Raw genomic sequence first — 20,010 nt, 5'->3', positions numbered from 1 at the left:
TCTAAAACCCCAGGATAGGTCTCTGGTTGGAGGCTGCCGCCCTTTGCTTGATGCTCTAATTGATAAAATCATCAGTCACAGAGGTATTAGGGTTGAGAGCATGCCACAGCTTGCTGGATGGTTTTCAACAGAGCCTTTTTGTTTGGGCTCAAAGGATACTGGTTTGTAGATTAGCTGATATTAAGCACCACATAGAATGCTCAAGTGTGGCACCTACAGTTTTCAGAACGCAAAGAGTCCAATAAGGTATTGGGCCCCCTTTTGGTGGTAGGGGACCGAAGATTTCCTTGACTGCCAGAGGGACTGAGCGTGAATCTGCCTCCGTAATGCCAAGAAATTTAACTGGTGAAGGCTCTCAGATATTGTGAGGGATTACAGGCCACCTTTGCAGGCAGAGGTATGATAACACCACAGTCAGGACTGGGAGAGTGAGGCTTCTGACTTGGTCGCTAACGGGATCTCTTCTATAGTGAAAACTTTGGATGTCAGAGTAAATCCTAACCACCGCCCCCCGTTCCCCGGTGGCAAATAGCCTGAGGAGTTGAGGTTCCCCAGGGTGTGCTTGGTGGCCTTGCATGTGGGTGTGAGTTGGTCTAGGGGCACAGGGGCCTGTGGAATAGAAAAGGAGGTGTTGGTCTCAGTCCGTGGAGAGCTCAGTTAGAGTCTCAGTGGCTGGAAGCATCGGGAGCAACACCTGGATTCAGGCTGCGGTGACCAATCTCGCCTCCAGCTCCGGTTTGCCTTTTCCACTGGCCACATGTGGCTGTTGGTTGTTGAGATCTTGCTTCTCTTCCTGCCCCGGCTGCCTTTGAGTCCTTAACGGAAGGCTGTGATTAGCCTTCTCCTGGGACTCTGTTGTTTCAGCTGGACCACGGCAGGGAGAATAGACAGAGAGCAATTTACATGTTTGACTAGCACTTCTTTACCTGCTGCTTTTTCTCATCTGGATGAATCACCTCTGGCACTTGTGGGACAGGGGAGTACAAGCATTTTGCACAAAATTCCTACTTTATGTTCAGATGTAGAAGCGACAGCAGTATACTGAAGAGCCCCCTGCAAGGTCTTAGCTTCAGAGGGAGACAGACATTCTGTCTTTCAAGTCTCTTGACTGTACAAGCATCCTTGAAAAGATCATCGAGAACAGAGGCAGTCAGTGCTTCACTCACAAGATGGACAGAAATGCAAGCCCCTCCTGGAGAACTGTTTCCAGCAGTAAGTGGCACGGATGCCGGTCACTCTCTACTGTGCTTGTGGTTTGGAGTCGTTCTCTCCGTCCTGTTTTATTGTCAATATGATCGTGTCTATTTTATGTCTTCTCAGATTTGCCAGAGTTTTGATGGACTGATGTTATTCTTTAACTTTTTATGTATCAGGGTTGTTACTGCAAAGTGATCCTGAAAAAGGCCCGTTTCCTGAGCTTGTCTGACTGATACGCGTTCAAATTTCCCTCCCCTTTGGCTTTCAGGAGCCCTGTCTTCTGGCTTCTTTTTCACTCACTGTGCCTTCTTGGTCTTCGCTAACTCCTTTCAACATCTCTCAGTGCAATTCTACAATATTCAGTAGAGGCTTTATGTCTATTCATTTGCAAAGAGGATTGAACATTTATTATATGGCAGTCACCTTCTAGGCCCTGAGGCTACAGCGACAAATGAAACGGGTAAGACTCCCTCCAGCCATGGATCTTCATACCCTGCGAGACATGTGCTGAGTATTGCATGTTATTTAATCCTCACAACTGCTCCATTATCCCCCCTCCTCACTTGAGCTCTGACATCCCATGGTGGGTGGCCCTCTTCACCTTTGGCTCTGATGCCGCAACACCCTTTGCCCCCGAAAAGATACTCACATGTGCACACTTGCCAGGATCTGGCTCATCTGAATTATTCATGAAGAGGAAGAGAGTAATAAGTGTATATATTTTTAAAGAGTACCTTACCTCACTTCCTTAATTTGTCCACTTTGTATACTGTATGTAGCATTTTTTAAGGAGCACCATCCACAATGTTCCTTAGAAATCAGTGACTCAGTAACCTCTGGAGTCCACAACCAAGTAGACACTGTGAATGGAAGTTACAGCTAGGTAGTTGTTCTTAGTGTAAAGTATTTTATTCCCCCCTATTAATTAAAACAACTACCATATTTAGTGAGATCTTTATATTTTCTTCAAGCCAAAGTGTGATCATCTTCTAGAAATTTTGCTTTGTGCTCGTGATTCTGGGGCATGCCACAATTATTGCAAGAGGCATGAATACCAAACGTTGCCTGTAAACTGAATGGTTGTACATGCACGCCCTTGAGATAAAGTCATTTAAATGTTTCAGTGCTTGGCATTTTTTTGTTATATGACTACTCCCAGTGAAGAGATAGTAAAAATATACATTTTTAATATTCAAAAGGAGTTCTAAGAAATGAGTAAAATTATTCACCCCAGAGAGGGGAACTGGTTGGTAGGGGACTGGAAAGAATGACTGTTTCACTGTATATCCTATTGTATCTCTTAATATTAATTCCTAGTGCATTAACTACCTACCCAAAAAATGAAATTGGAAAAAGTCCTTAGGATTTTGATGAATTGGAAACAGTTCTAGGTTACTTCCAAGAGGCTTCGCAACTCTTAGATCTATTGTTGATTATTCATGTCCAAAGGAAAGGAAAACACACACACTATTATTATAGAGAGTGGAACTTGTTATAGAATTCGGTATAATCATGCTAAGAAATTGACTACATTTCAAACCTTACATTGTTCTTGGAAGATCTTGAGTATATATTTACAGGATATGTTTAAATATCATGCTTTTAAAAATTTATTCCAGATTTTTGCAAGTCTGGTCCCACAAAACGCACAGCAAACAGAAAATGTTTACTTAACAAACAAAACGATCTTTTTATGTGAACTAGTGAAAGAAACTGGCCCTAGATTCTTGAGTTGACAGATATTTTATGGATTCACATTGTAAATCTGTCTTCAAAGAACAAAATTAAATTCTCTTTGTTCTAATATCTTTACCAAAAATAATAATGAGCACTATAGGTGTTCAATATCGAATGCCAACTGCTTAATGAATTTTGGACAAAGAGGTGAGTGGAATGTAAAAGCAAATCAAGCCTCACAGTTGGCTGACTGTGAACAAAATAACTTAGATAATTGAGTATATATTTGCTTTCAAAAAAGATACTAGAAACCTGTTACCAGATTCTCAGGAAAAACAAACAAACTGCATCTTCATTTCTGCTTAAGGAGTTTATTTTTTTAAATAATATCTTCCCCAAAGAGGAGAAATCTTGAGTTGTATTTACTCTTAATTTTATTACATTAATTGTTAATGTATTTCCTTATGCCTCTTTTCTCTCGTATTCCTACTTCTTTTTTTTATTAGTTATCTATTTTATACATATCAGTGTATATATGTCAATCCGATTTCCCAATTCATCCCACCCCTTCTTCCCCCCTTGGTGTCCATACGTTTGTTCTCTACCTCTATGTTTCTGTTTCTGCCTTGCAAACCGGTTCATCTGTACCATTTTTCTAGATTCCACATATATGCGTTAATATATGATACTTGTTTTTCTGTTTCTGACTTAGTTCACTCTGTGTGACAGTCTCTAGGTCCATCCACATCTCTACAAATGACCCAATTTCATTCCTTTCTATGGCTGAGTAATATTCCATTGTATATATGTACCACATCTTCTTTATCCATTCATCTGTCGATGGGCATTTAGGTTGCTTCCATGACCTGGCTGTTGTAAATAGTGCTGCAATGAATATTGGGGTGCATGTGTCTTTTTGAATTATGGTTTTCTCTGGGTATATGCCCAGTAGTGGGATTGCTGGATCATATGGTAATTCTATTTTTAGTTTTTTAAGGAACCTCCATACTGTTCTCCATAGTGGCTGTATCAATTTACATTCCCACCAACAGTGCAAGAGGGTTCCCTTTTCTCCACACCCTCTCCAGCATTTGTTGTTTGTAGATTTTCTGATGATGCCCATTCTAACCTCTAGTGTGAGGTGATACCTCATTGTAGTTTTGATTTGCATTTCTCTAATAATTAGTGATGTTGAGCAGCTTTTCGTGTGCCTCTTGGCCATCTGTATGTCTTCTTTGGTCGTATTTCCTACTTCTTTGTCCTTTTGCCTTTTACTTTAGGAGGTTTCCTTAATAAATCTGTTACATCTATAATGACATTTGCAAAGACTATTTTGTTGTTTATTGGTTGTATTGAATTTGTTTAACTTGTCTGTCTCCTCTCTCTTTCCTCATTACTTTTTTCCTTCCTCCCTTCCTTGCTTTGGTTATCCTCATAATATCCTCAAATCTCTGAGGGTATATCTATTAGAGAAGCTCTCATTTTCATCCCTGCATATCATCTTGAGGTGGTTGTTCTGTAATTCATTGATTTTTTTTTCTTTAATATTCTTATCCTTAAGTATCTTTGAACTTTTAAAAAGATACATTTAGTAAAGAAAGACTTCATGGGTTGGTTTAGGCTGGTGTAGATTTCCTTTGTGGTTATATGGGCTATTTTATCCATACAGATTCTTCCTTAAAGGACATCTTCTCAAAGGCAGGCCTCATGACTGGAAGTGGATACATTGTAGAGGACAGGTGAATTTTTATTGCCAGTGGTGGAGTTTTTGAGATGGTCCCTATTAAATCTGAGCCCTGAGTGGGGCTCAAGGGTGTAAGAATTTACTCTCTTCTCTACTTCTTTCAAATAAATAGTTTCAAATTTAAATGAATCAATTTTATAATTAATTTTATTGAGATATAATTTTAAATTCAAGACAGTTGGTGGTAGTGATACGTTGAGAAATGGATGGATGTTATTTAACTCTTTAGATTAAGACTAATTTTGGTGAAAAATTTTAATTTTAGGATAGATTTGGCCCTGAGGCCACACATGCCAGTCTTATTAGGTTTGTTCTTACCTTTTTATTTTACTTATTTCTCTCACACAACCTTATGTTGATCATCTGTCTCCTGCTAGACTTTGAGATGTCTGAGGGCAGGTACAGGGTTTCTATCTCAGGTGCCTTTGTGCCAAGCTCGTAAAAATGCCAAGCACAGTAAAAGACGTGTTGTATAAATAGATAGATGAGAAAACTGAGGCCCAGAAACTGATTTTTAGGAAGCTTACAGATACATGAAAGGCGTTTATTATTTGTTGAGAGCTGCAGATAAAGGTGTCTTCCAGACTTTATGGAGCCCAGGTTCATTAATTATGGCAGAAATGGAACCCAAGTCCAATATTTTATCTGTGGCTACTTCACCTTGCTCTACAAAGGAGAATTAATGAGAAAGTGTAGGAGGGTTGTAATAGGTCACTCTATTACATTTTGGGGTTAGACTCAGTTCTTTTGTCTCAGTGAGACTTTCCCATTTGGTAGTCAGAGATAAAGATTAGGTCTGTGATTTCTTTTATGTTGCTTCATGGTTCCTAATATACATGTTTATCAACTCCTATGTTTCCCTCCATCTCTCCCTGGTCTGCCCTTCTTTCCCTGGTCTTCCCCAAAAGAAATAATATATTTAACCTGGGAATGAGCCTACACACAGTTTTTCTTTCTGTTCCATAATCAATATGCCTGTTTTGCCATTAAGCCTAATTACTGCATCTTACTCTCTCTGCCATAGATATTACCCCCAATTTTTCAGACTTATTTGAGCTTCTGTTATATGTAGCTTTATCAAGATCTTTTATAGCTATTCTTCAATTTTTCAGTCATAATTACCTCATTAAAATTTCTGACCACAAACTTTTGTGTTTTCTCGTGCTTGATTCATTGTCTACTACTCTTTTTGCCTCTCTCTCTATAAAAATTGTACAGAAAAATGAGGAAGTCCTTGCGTGTATAACCATGCCCACTATAAATGTGTTTTATTTTCACTTTCTCCCTCTTATCTAATAGGTGTTAAAGAAAAAAAAATTCCAGCTATTAAAGAAAAATAAGAATTCAGTAACACTTGTTAAAGCACAGTAAGGAAGGCTTGATTCAAGGGGGGAGGGATCGTGGTAGTAGGTGTAGGACCACTTCAGTGGGGTCCTGCAGTGGGAGAGAGATTGAACTCAATGGGCAAGTGGGAATTTACGGCCAAGGAGCAGGGTCAGTGGATGGAGAATTCTTAAGAGGAAACATCACGGGATGAGGGGGGGATTCTGGCCAAGCCAACCTGACAGGATTCTTGCAGAAGGCAGGCCAGGGTGACCAGACATTACCAGGGGGATGGTGGAGGAAGAGGAACCCCATGAGATATTGCGCAGGGCAGGTGGCAGTGGGCGGGCGGAGGGTACTTAGCAGGACTCATGCTAAAATTGGACAATGCCAAGATAGACAAAGAGTTAGCCGTAGTTGAAAAAGAGTTCAGGATAGCCTGCGTAGAGTTTGGTCAACGAGATAATCTTTGTCTCAGGTGGTGTGCATTTGCATCTGGAGACCGTTTTTTCTTGCTTGTTTGGATAACTTCAAGTTCTTGTAGGTCTGTTTTGGTTCAAAGCAACATATATATATATATATATATACACACACACATATATGTGTATATATATATATGTGTGTGTATATATATACACATATATAAACACATGTATATAACATATATAAACATACATAGTAGTTCTTTTGTATTTGAAGAAAATCAAGGTTGATCTTGAGCTTTATATTAGCTGATGTGTTCTGTTCATTGCTGATTTCAGATACAATGTGCCTTGAGATTAATTGGCCATGTAGTAGTATAGAATAGTATATAAATTAACTATAATATAAAAATCCATGGTAACCATAGTAACTACTGCTATCTACGGTGAGTGTCTACTCAAGTAGTCTATGAAAGTAAAATTATTTTTTTGTTTTCGTGGAAACCTTTCTGCATTTGTTGGGCCCCTATGCACTAAGTCATATCTATGTGTGAAGTAACTTGTATCTCCCATGCATTCTTTACATTTTCTTTATTTAAAAAAATTTAAATATGCAGTCTCTCATGAAATATTATACCCAGAGGTTTAGGAATGACCCATTTTTCCAGTTTATTTGGTACTTTATTTTTTTTAAGTAATTTATTATTTATTTATTTAATTTTTGGCTGCGTTGGGTCTTTGCTGCTGCGTGCAGGCTTTCTCCAGTTGCAGCGAGCGGGGGCCACTCCTCGCTGTGGTACACGGACTTCTCATTGCGGTAGCTTCTTCTGTTGCAGAGCACGGGCTCTTCAGCTTGCGGCCTTCAGTAGTTGTGGCACGCAGACTTCAGTAGTTGTGGCTCGCGGGCTGTAGAGCGCAGGCTCAGTAGTTGTGGTGCACAGGCTTAGTTGCTCCGCGGCATGTGGGATCTTTCCGGACCAGGGCTCGAACTCGTGTCCCCTGCACCGGCAGGTGGCTTCTTAACCACTGCACCACCAGGGAAGTCCCGGTACTTTATTTTTTTAAAAATGGTTTAAAACATCTCTTTTTGTTGAAAATTTTGTTTTAGATATTATTTTAGATTACTTTTTTTAAAAAAAGGAAGCCATCTAAATACACAGAATTTCGAAGCAAACCAATAGTTATTCTGTGTATTTTTGGTTGCTATTTATTGAGCTGGTACTTTGCGCTCCATCTTGTCTAAGGCTCTTTGAAAGAAGCTTAAGACCCTCAGTTCTTGAGAAGCTTTCACTCTTGCACGCCCTCTAGCTTTTCTCTCTTTTTCCATGGGTTTTTAGAGACTTACTTTTCTGTCACATTATATAACCTTCCTTAAATTGGGATAACACTCACAATCACTGTCAGCCAGGTGGCCATTCATGACCGAGGTGTATCATTCTTCGGGTCATTGTGATAAAGTCTGGCTTAGATTAGATGAAATATCACTTAAAAAATCAAAATAGTATACTCATTTTATATAATTTGGGAAACTATTTTAAAAGGTTGATAGAAGGAAAAGTACTGACATAAAGAAGAAGCTTTGCTTATATTGGTAATCAGGAAAATTTAAGACCCTGATACAACAGGACTTTTAAATGCCGAAGTCTCCACCAAAATTGCCCTTTTTCCTTGAGATTCCTTTAATTGTCCCATCAGTTTTCTGCTTCTTCGAAGTTTCATAAGGAAGCCTGTGATTCTGCTGGAAACTCCGTAGCTGTTGATAGGTTACTGAGAGTCTCCCACTTAGCCTTTTCTGAGTTTTTTCTAAATCAAACTCCTGGTCTCAAACTTCTTGGGTTTTGCAAGAAGTATAGTACAAGGCAGGAAATCTACAAAGGTATGGAAGGGGCAGCCTAGAGGTTAAGCCCAGAGGCTTGGGTGTGAGAGTCTGGCTTTGTTCTGCCATTTAGTCAGTCTCTTTGCTTCTCAAGCCTTAGTTTTCCCTTTAGCAAAATGGAAAAAGTAATATAGGATTTTTTGGCCATAATTTGTAGCTGTCTGGGAGAAAGAAATTTCCCTCTATCCTTCTAGGTTCTTCTGGCTGGTCTAAGAATTAAATTGACATGAGACAGATTAACAAAAGTTTAATAGAGAAGAAAAATCAAACAAGTTTAATAACATGTGTACATGGGAGAGATCTAGGAAAACTCACCAAAATGGCTGAAACTCCCATCTCAAATACCATCCTCAACTAAAGACGAAAGAAGGAAATTGTTGAGAGTGGAGAGTAGGTTATGAGAGGTTATCAGGAAAAGCACAGTAAACACAGGGAATGTTGTTATTGTAGATTTAGGTCATTGCCGGCTCCATTTCCATCAGTTGGAGTTTTTCCTCTTCCTGGTGCCTCTAGGAAGACACCCTTCCAAATGGAGATTTTTCCATATAAATGTCAGTGTTTCTTCTGAAGGGTTAAGAACTACTTGGTTTTCAGAGGTTTTTCCCTGTGTGCTGTTCCTGAGAAAATGACCAGCTTAAAATAATTCGTATGCCAGAGACCTATGTTGGGATGGCAGACTCTATTCCCCTGCATAGGGGTTAAATGAAATAGTGCATATACGATACTTTGATTTGTAACTTGTGTGTTTTTTTATCCTTGTATTCAGTGACCACGTACGGAGCATCTGCTCTGTGCCAGGCACCAACAGTGAATAAGACAAAACTGAGTGTCCTCTTTGAGCTTTTTTCCTAGTGGGGGAGGATCTAAGTACTTGGTACATAATAAGCATTCGGCAACTGTTACCTCATTGTATAAGAAGTTACTGTATAACACAGTTTAACAGTAGAGCTTGCCGTATGATAAAATCATGGCACCTTATTATTCTCTTTGGGCTGACAGTACTTGGGGAAAGAAGAGTTCTAATTACCTCCTCACACATCCCTACAATGGCTCCTGCTTCATCAGGGCTCAAACGAAGGAACTGCCAAGAGTTTCAGATGACAGCTTGCTGTGCCGGCACTTATATTCAGATGCTAATGGGATAAATTCTTTGGCTTTTATACTTGGGAGCAGATTGTATCTGTCTTCTTTAGATTTCATTCATAATCTTATTCACAAGTTCCTTTTAGCTTGTTAGAGAGGTCTGTAATTTTAGGATCATGAGTTGATTAACAAAAATAATGTTAAGAACTATTTCATTTTAACTTAAGTGTGTCAAGTCTGTAGAAGACATTCACAGTCTTACAGCTATCTGGAATACCTTGACATTGCTCTAAGCAATAACGCCGATAATAGCCATATCATTAAAAAAACACCACCAACAACAATTATTTGAGTCTTCAGAATCTCCAGCTGAAATTATCGGGGAAGGGAAAATGGTGATCATTATAACTTAAAATGGCCTAAACTACATTTTACTTTGGGGCTGCCATTTCTCTCTCTCTAGGTTTTTCTCCTGCCATTATCCCTGTTAAAAGATAAACGGAGGCACATTAAAATTTGCAAGAGTTTATTTGAGCAGACATTTATTTGCATCAGGCAGCCCCTGCTTAGTAGTTAGTGATTGGCTGTTCTTAAATTTCATTTTCTCGGGTGACGGTATATTTATAGTTGACTCTGGCTTAGGTTTGCATTTGCTTACACAGGCTAAGAAGGCATTAGAGCCATCCCAGTCTCATGACCTCCTTGTTTAACACCTCTTTTCCCCATTCACAGTGTTGGCTACTTTTTTGTGTGTTTGACCCCTTTTGGCATTTGGTATTTTCTCTGCCTGGAATGCCCTACCTCTTCTGCCCAGGGCATTCATACTCACCTTCATGACAGCTGGAGTGCATCTTCTGTGACACCCCAGTCCCCCTGGGGGATTTTTGTTTCCCTTCCTGTGGGATTTCACTGTTTTAGCACATTGGGTTTGGTTTGTTTAATCTGTTGTTCTTTGAACTATTTTGGGACTTATTTTCCTCATTGGCCACAAAACATGAGTAGCCTTCTTAATATCATCAGCTCTTTCATGGCATCACAGGGCTTTTAAATATAAACATTCGTTTCTGTTAGAAACGCAGAGAACAGTATGATCATTCTCTGTTAATACCCTAGTGTCTTTTATCCTGGCATCTTAATTCCATAAACTTCAACTGATTTATTTATAAACTTCATACAGCTCACAAATATTCATGATGTTGGTGTAAAATAATAGGAAGGGTAGCTTAAATACAGGTTTTAATTGCAACCATGAATTGTAAGATGCACCATTTTTAAAGATGCCATTAAAAAGGGAGAAAAAATGGCAAACTCTGACACAGTGCGAGGATACCACTGATTCTAAAATACATTTTGAATGCATCCTAAACTGCATTTTAGAAATGCTAAAATGTACAAAAATGTTCATTCATAAATCGGTGAAATGCCGTCACGTTATACCTTCTAAAAAGATTTAAGAACTCCATTGAGGAACAAAATGTAAAATTGGTTTCCATTTGGTTTCCTTTCCTTCATTTGCCTTTTGGTAGATGTGTGTATCTACCAAAATCGTTAATGAGCAGGGAAGTCATCAAATGCCAGATGGCTGGAAGATGGAGGACTGATTGTTCAGAGGATCTGGGCACCCATCAGATTACCTAATCTGCTTTCATAACATTAGACATAACCTACAAATAAACAAAGTAAGAGAATTGCGAGTAGAGAGTTGATTCGTCATGCATGTTCATAGAGGTTTTGAATAAGTTCTCATCGTGTTTGAAAAACTTTGAATTACAAGACATTTTATGAGGAACACTGCAAGTTGCCCTGCAAAAGGATTTGGAGCTAAAACTAACATTGGATGCATATTGAGAAATGAGTTCTTTTGCTTCAGAATCTCATGTGATTGCTCGGTACAAAGGTTAGTTGTAAGAGCATGAAGATTAGTTGCATTTGACTTGATTCAGCGGAATAAGTCAGGATTCGTCATGTGCTAGGTGGAGATAAGGAAACCCTGGTAATGGTTTGGTTATTCTCCAGGCTTCTGCCAGCTTTTTACATGCTGTACTTTGGCAGCTTGTTGATTGTCTTGTATTAATATTGAAGTCATAGAAGACTATGGGCGTGGCACCAACTCTCCTCCTTTGAGCTAATGTGTAGTGGGATGGGCAGTGGACTCAATGATGAGAGGTCTAAGTCTAGCCTCACCTCAACTTCTGGCAACAATGAACTGTTTAAATCTTAACTATCTCACTGGGCCTTGAGTTCTTTGGATGTTGACTTCTTTTTGATGATGAGGTTAGAAATAATGGTATTCACCCTTTTTCCCTTCATGGTCTCGGTCTGTTACTTTTATAATGCCATCGAAATAGAATTCAGGTTGTAGCTGGTTTAGAACTGGACCATATACTCCATTAAGTGAGGGGCACGAATATTGAGCCTGCCCTGGTTTGTTCTTTACAGTAAAAAAAAAAAAAAAAAAGTTCCAAGATTGTGTTTCTGTTCATACAGGGTATGGTGACATTAGAAGCAATTTTGTAAGACACAAAGTCTTACAGATTAATTGGGAAGAAATAGACTCACAGACATAGAAAACAAACAGTGGTTACCAAAGGGGAAAGCTGGGTGGGAGAGGGATAAATTAAGCATTTGGGAACATACACACACTACTATGTACAACAGGTTACAACAGGTAACCAATAAGGACCTACTATATAGCAGGGAACTCTATTCTATAACTTGTTACAACCTATAATGGAAAAGGATCTCAGAAAGAAATATAGATAGATAGATAGATACATAATCTGAAGCACTTTGCTGTACACCTGAAACTAACACAACATTGTAAATCAACTATACTTCAATAAAAATTTAAAAAATAAATTGATAAAAGGTTAATTGGGAAGAAATTTGGAACGCCGTAAAATTATGATGGTTAGGTTTGTGTACAAGTGTGTATGGTTAGTTGTAGGGTACCTATTTTAGTGATACAGGAAACAGCACAGTGAGTGGTTTTTAAAGTTTATGTTAGAAACAGTTATGTCATGACTTCTTTGTGCCAAGACCTAGGTTAAATTTTGAAGAGAAAAGGGATGAGTAAATTATTTTTTCTACTTGCCTAAAGTGTATCCGCTGTTGTTGAGTAAGAAGCATATAACAATTATTAGCAGAAGCAATTAAATATTATGGTTTTTAGGTGAGAATGATTAATGGGGGGGAAAGGGAGAGAGGTTGGAAAAAAGAAAGTAAAATATTTTCTCTAAGTTGTGAAAGATAAGAAAGTCCTTGCCAGGGGCAAAAAACTGTGTTTGTTGAGTATTTATTTACTTTGTGTCAGGCACTGTACTCAGCTATGTGTTATATCTCCCTGAATCTTCCATACTTGGTGGGCTCAGAGTTGTTAAATCAGTTACTCAGATATCACAAACCACACAGCCAAATAAGTGGGCTTATTAGAATTCTCTAAAGCCCAGCCTACTAGGGATTAGTAATCATGAGGGTTTTGAATGTAAAATAAATGCCAAACTGACTTCACCTAGTTATAATTTCAGAGTAGTCTAGATTAAAAAAGGAAAGAGTATCAGATCCTAGTACCTAAATATCTCTATGTATAGAAATAGATAAACATAAATGTTATGTATAGAAATTGATTATTGATAGCATCATTAGTAAATCATAAATGTGCTATAAATTTTCAAATGGCTTCATTCTTTGCAAATGTGCTTTCACAGATAATACCTTAATGAAAGTATGAGTTTAGAGGAGCAGTAAGTTGGATAATAATGCTTTACCCCCTCATCAGATTGTTCTTTGAGCCACAAAAATACTGAGTTCACATATCAAAGAATCAGTGACAGAGAGTAGTTTGCTCGTTCACTTACATACACATACAATACTGTCAAATGCCTCCTCTAGCACTGGAGATCTTGCCAAAGATTAAAGGACCATTGGTTTATCCAAATTATGAGCTCCTTGCCATTAACATTATATTGAGCACTTATCGTGTGCCAGGCTGTGAATCTCTTATCCCTGTTGAATGAATGAATGAGTTAAAGTCTTCCTGTGTTTTGATGCATGCTTGCTCTTTGTCTTCTCCAGTTCCTCTCTAGATCATCTTTACCATAACCCAGCCTGGACCATGGTCATTGCGTTAATTAAAACTCAGTTTCTCTCTACAGAATAGTGAAACCCCAAATACTATTGGCTTAAATAAAATAAGAGTTTAGTTTTCTCTCATATAAAAGAAATCTGGAGCCAGGAGTTGAAGTGCTGGGATGGAGGCTTCATGGAATCCTCAGGGACCCAGGGACCCAGGCTCTTTCAGGCTGTTGCCCTTGTTCTTGGGATCCCAAGTGACTGCTAGACTTTCATTCATTCATCAGTCTTGCTCCAGATGGCAGGATGGAGGAAGAAAAGCAGAAGGAAAGGCCCCCTCCACTTTATGGAGCCCCCATAGAAGTAACATATAAGGCTCTTCTGGGTATCTTCTTGGCCAGAACTTAGTCTTATGACTACATTTTGCTGCAAAGGAGTCTGAGAGATGGTTTTTCACCATTTTGGTAAAAACCAAAACCAAAAAACCCCTCAGGTTTCTGTTGTTAAAGAATGAATATTGTGAGACGCTCACTGGTCTCTGCCAGTCATTCACTCTAACGCTGCCCGAAGATGCCTCCTTGCTTCCCTTTACCTCTTGACAAGCGATTTTGCCACTTCTCAAACCGGCTGTCATCACCGTCTTACTTGTTTACACCGATTCCTATTTCTACTCCCAGAGGAGTCTAGATGAGAAAAGGAAAGAACATCAGATCCTAGTACCTAAATATCTTTATGTATATAATTTGTCATGCTGTAGTTGCCAACCCAGAGTATTAGAAGTTATATGACTGGTTTAAACCATCTCTGATTTAACACTATATTTATTGTGTCTTTAAAGGTTTCCTGTGTTATTGTTAAGCCAGAGATCTAAGGTTTAGATTCAATATGAATAAACTAGCAGGCCTGCCCTAAAAAAAAAAAAAAAGAATTGGTGGGAAAAGTCCTGAATTATAGGCAGATCTGATGTCCTATGCCTGTTAGTTAACCCCAAATGAATTCCTGTTTTTAAACCTGTGGACTGTCAGTTCCTGTAGTCCGTTTCTTACAGCAGTCATTTTAAATGTTCCATTTGACTTCCATATCTTCATTTTGTTTCTTGTTTACTTTCTTATAAATAAATTGACCGTACTCTGCCTCTACCTCAATTTGGTATGTCTCTGTGATAGGTCATCCTGTGCCTGAATCTCAACACCTGTTTTTATCAATAGTATGTAAGCCGTAGGGCAGGGGGGTGGGGGGAGGGAGTGTTAATTCCTGAACAAGACTACTTTGTGCTCTATAAATACCTGTTAGGGCTTCCCTGGTGGCACACTGGTTGAGAGTCCGCCTACCGATGCACGGGACACAGGTTCGTGCCCCGGTCCGGGAAGATCCCACATGCCGTGGAGCGGCTGGGCCCGTGAGCCATGGCCGCTGAGTCTGCGCGTCCAGAGCCTGTGCTCCGCAGCGGGAGAGGCCGCAACAGTGAGAGGCCCGTGTACCACAAAAACAAAACAAAACAAAAAAACCTGTTAAATGAATAAATAGATCATTTCCCTTCTCTCTCTTACTTCCCTCCTCCTAATTCGAATATAATATTTTCTGGATTTAAAATACCTTCTCTGGGCTTTGCTGCCTTTTTCCCCCATTTCTCACAGTTCAGTTTTTATTTTTTAAGAAGAGGCATCTCTCAGTTTTCTAACTCCGTGTTCTCGTTACTATCTTGAGGCTGCCTCCGTGAATTTTTAGACTTTTCTTCGAGAGTTTCCCACGCTCGTTGGCCTTTTCTCATTGTCTAGGCTCTGTGGCGTCTCCTCGGCATGCTGTGATCGACGGCACATTCTTGGAATTGCCTGCTTAGTTCTTTTACCTTTCTGGCTTTTTCTTCCGTATTTCCTTTGTTGACGTCCTTCTGTTCTGTAACGGTGAGCAGAACATGACAATTTTGTGTTCGTAATTTGTTCTTTTCTCTCTCTGCTCTTCCTTTGTAGTATCTCAGCTTGTGTCTGTGTGTTGACCTTTAGCTATCACCTCTGTGTGGATGATACCCCGATGTACATAAATTGCCTTTACTACTCATTTCTCTGTCACTCTAAATACTTCGTGGTGCCTCAATTGAAATTCCTCCGTCATCCTAAACAGCATGTCTAAAATCTGGGATGTTAGTATTCATGTCTTAGGTGCACGTCATTAGGGTGTTGCTTCCTAAACTTTCCATGGTAACAGTCCTACTGGCAAAGGATAGCAGCTTCCTGTGTGTTGTTTTCCTTGTCTGGAATGCCCTTTGCTTTATTCTGTCCAGCTACTTCTTTTTAAGATCAAGTTCAAAAATCTGCATATCACAGAGATTTCTAGGATGACACCAGACCTTACTGACTTTCTAGGCTTTGAACTTCTGCCACATTCATTTATCTGTTACCCAGCATTCCTCATATCCTTCCTTGTGTTGTACTGTATTGTGGAATAAATCGTCTTTATTATAAATGTCTTCTCTCACAGATACCCTGTAATCTATTCCTCTTTGCACTCCTGGTGACTGGTATATAATCGGCACTTAATAACGTTTGCTGTGGGTGATGCCACGCCCTTTTCATTTCCTTATCTTGTTCCATTTCTAACACTGAGATTGCTTTAAAAAAAAAGTTAATTTTTCTTATCACCAAACAAACATTTCTTTCCATAAATGAAATGGAGTGCTTGGACTGAGCTGAATGACAGATTTTCAACAGCCTGATTGCATTCTGCTTTGCACTATTTACAGTACATTATAAAAGGCTTGAAATGATTGTTGGAGAAGTAACTTTTTTCCATCTTTCTTAGTCTTTTGAGTGTCATCTAAAAACTTGGAATAAAAGAGTCATGAAAAGAACTAGTAGGATTTTGTGGAAACAAAGTTTTACATTGGAGAGTTCAAGATAACTCGGGGTGGAGGGAGAGAATGAAAGTGAAGAAGAGAATATGAATGAGGATGAAAATGCATGTGAAAGTACACACCCATTAGACCTACGCTACTTGGCAAACAACGTCAAGATGATAGCAGACCAGCCAGGTAGAAGGGTACTTGAATCAAAGTGTTACATATATCAAAAGGATAAGGATTCATATCAAGGGCATTTTTGCTGCACACCCTGTACAAAAAGAAGCGTACCCAATTGTCTTTATGATAAACTATTTTTATGATAAATTCCTCAGCAATATAGTAATGTGATGGACATATTGAATAAAGTAGATCCAATTAACCTATGGTATCTTTTAAAATTCAGGTGTAAGAAATTAGCTGTGATTAAAATTTAGCTCTATGTAGACTGCAAATCTGGTCTCAGAGAGTATGATTCCAGACTCATATGAGGGGAATGAAAGACTTGGTTCACTTGTTTACGTTATTTTGCTTTTTTTCCCCATAGGGAGTTTGAAATACTGCCTTGTGATTCTGAATCAGCCTTTGGACAAATGTTTTCGTCATCTTTGGTGCAAAGGTAACCTTACTTAGCATTTATGTTTCTTTGCTTTCTTACTCTGCTTGGGACTAATGTGACTGTTAAATATCCCAGAACCCAACTGGAATACCAAAAAGTGGAATTTAAAATAAGGTGATTTAATTATTGAATTATCAGAAGAATCCATTTTTGCTTCTCTGTTAACCTGTTTATACATGTGGTTTCCACAGCGTGGACCTCCAAGGACAGAATTACAATATAACATCACTCTATTGCAGTTCGTAACTGCTGTATGTTTATCCTGAGTACTCAACAAGTATTTGTTCCAGTGTAAATATTTTTGGCACCAGTGACAGCAAAAAGCATCCACAAGCCTCCCTCATTCTGGCATTCAATAATTAGGTATCTGCAGGGTGACTGGATTTGCAACATTAAAACAGAAGACATGTTGCCAATATATTAGAATCTCTAGGGATTCTGAAAAATATAGTTAAAAATGGAATAGTTTCACAAAATTAAACTCCTGTGAGGTTTCATGTCAAAAATAAGTTCTAGTGGGCTTCCCTGGTGGCGCAGTGGTTGAGAGTCCGCCTGCCTATGCAGGGGACGTGGGTTCGTGCCCCGGTCCGGGAAGATCCCACATGCCGCGGAGCGGCTGGGCCCGTGAGCCATGGCCGCTGAGCCTGCGCGTCCGGAGCCTGTGCTCCACAACGGGAGAGGCCACAGCAGTGAGAGGCCCGCGTACTGCAAAAAAAAAAAAAACAAAACAAAACAAAAAATAGGTTCTATTAACTCTTTTATATTTTTCTTTGATTTTTATGGAATGAACTCAAAGTGATGTTAAATAGCATTTGCTGTTTTGAACCTCTGCTCTTCTTTAATGAATTCTTGAGATTTTTTTTCAAAGGGATCCTTCTGCTATGTTATCAATGTAAGTTTTGGGTCAAATGATAGGCAGAAGAACTTGATTTGTGATATACTGAAGCATATTCCTGATACTGTCTCATCAGCCCAGAATTCTTTAGTTATTCTCATCATTAAGGTTGTGTGTCTTAGAGTGCAAATGTATTATGTTAATAAGCTCACATCTGGACAAAGGTAGTTGTGATACTAGAGGGAATAAATCATTATACATGATTTTGTGAAAAGAATTTTTCTTACCCGGTAGGATCATGATGAAAACTCTTGGTATTCTAAACTTAGCCATCTTTAAGTTAGGTAATGTAAACTTTGACATTATAGTTGTACTAACATTGCCCTCACAGACAATTACTTAAGTATTATCTTTCATAGCACTTACTACTCATTTACTTGTAATTAAGTAGTTATTTGGGTACCATAGTCCAAAAGGTCTTTTTTGTCACTTTATCACTATTACCTAGTGCTGTGTCTGGTGCATAATTGCTTAGTAATTACAAGGAATAAAAGAATTTAATATGGTTGATATTGCTATTAAATACCAGAGCAAACTGCTTAGGCACATCTTTTCTACCTGAACTTATTACATCAGGTTTTATAATCACTTTAGGAGAGTGTGTGAGCAACTGTGTTTTACTGCAAACATTAGAAATAGACAAAATATTCATTGATAGGAACTGTTGGAAACCTTGGATAATGAAACCCACATCTTAAGGCTTATATTTTGGGGAGTTAACGGTCCTATTTTGCACGTAGTGTGAAATGATGTAGATTTTTGAGCTGATTGAAGTTCTTCATCTCATTAGTTTTTCTGCAGTGAATTTGATCTGAAAAAGTCTCAGGCCTGACATTCACCCGCTAATCATTTGATTTGCATAAAAAAATGAACACTTGGTTAGTATGTATCAATATACATGAAGAGAAGTAAAGGTATCTAAAGTGTCCTGTGTACTGAAATGGTTAGATAATTCTCATTTCCAAAATAACTTTCCTTTAGGTTATTGAAATGTTAAATTCTTTCATATATGCCTCTAGGATAATTCTTGGCATTTTGGAGCCATGAACCATTTTAAAAATCAGATCTGTTAACAAAGACTAAGGAATAGGTTTTTTGTGAGTTTCATAACAGAGGCTGTGGGTTTATGTTTGTGTTGCTGCTCTTCCAAGTAAAGCAATGAAACAGGGAAACTCTGAGCTTGAGTTGTTGCTTTTCACAACAGAGAGAGCCCCAGGAAAAAGCAGCATCATGGGTTTGGGAGGGAAGTCAGCATTGTGGTTTGGGATTTCATTTCAGCAAGTAAGTCATGGCTGGGGGCTGCCGTGCTGTTGCTGTTGAGCTCATATGTACAACATTTTCTGTAATTTCTGTGGATGTGAAGATTTGGCAGGAGCAGAAATTAAGGGGTGGAAGCTGGACTGCTAGACTAAAACACAGAAAAATTTGAAGGCTGATACACAATGTTAGTCTCTTATATAAAATCTATATTTTACCTTTAACCTATAGGCCAAGGGCTTCTGTTGAGTGGGTATTTCCTGAGATTCGTTTCAGGGGAAAGACTACTCTGAAGGTTTTAATTTCTTCCTGCAATGTTTAAGTGGCATGTTATAAAGTCTACTTAAAATGACTAAAGGAGGGATTCAAGGGAGATTAAGATTATAAAAGTTTTTGAGTGTGTTTTCCCTTTAGTGCATCGTGAAGTTTTAATGATTTTCTTGGTCACAAGCCTTGGAATAATAGCCCTACGTGTCTAGCGTTTTGTACTCTGGGTTTAATCTGGGAACATAAAGTAAGTATTTGGTAGGTAGGTAGATAAAACAACAGAAGTATAGTTAGTGAGTATAGATAAAATGACAAAAATATAGATAGTATCTCACTAACCTTCTGTAGCGATCAGAGATTATTGGCCTTTGTGACTATTGGCCTCAGATTTCTTAACCTCTTTTTTTTGTGGGGGGGGAGGAAAGGGCACAGTCATGAACTGTCTATAAAAGACTGAAATGTACACCCTTTTTAGCAATATGCAGTGAGTCATAAAAGAAAGCGTATTTCTTTAAATTGTGTAATTCCACTTCTAGGAATTCATCCTGAGTGGAGGGTGGGGGGAAACAACCAAAGACGTAACCAAAGGTTTACAAGCAAGAAACTCAACATTATTAATGATGGGAGAAAACTGGAAATAACCTAAATATCCAGCAGAAAGGGTGTGACAAAATACAGCATGGAATATCCATCATAAGGAATCTTAACACAAACCTCCAAAACTGCATTTCTGAAATTGGTTG

General features: G+C 38.7%; 1 protein-coding gene across 3 annotated transcripts in view; it reads left to right on the top strand.

The window, feature by feature from the left end:
- The window catches only part of TPK1 (thiamin pyrophosphokinase 1), a 344,701-nt gene that overhangs the window by 40,293 nt on the left and 284,398 nt on the right, over positions 1 to 20,010 (top strand). For 2 of the 3 annotated variants that reach the window (XM_082846614.1, XM_082846613.1), the window contains exon 3: positions 16,777 to 16,848. The exons of the other annotated variant lie outside the window; for it this stretch is intronic. In XM_082846614.1, coding sequence (XP_082702740.1) covers positions 16,777 to 16,848 — 72 coding nt within the window. The remainder of the gene's footprint in view (positions 1 to 16,776; positions 16,849 to 20,010) is intronic. 3 annotated transcript variants of the gene reach the window in all.

This window comes from Leucopleurus acutus (assembly GCF_964270905.1).
Source record: "Leucopleurus acutus genome assembly, chromosome: 9".
Lineage (NCBI taxonomy): Eukaryota > Metazoa > Chordata > Mammalia > Artiodactyla > Delphinidae > Leucopleurus > Leucopleurus acutus.
Note: the sequence above shows the minus strand (reverse complement) of the source record. Positions and strands in the feature narration are given on the sequence as shown.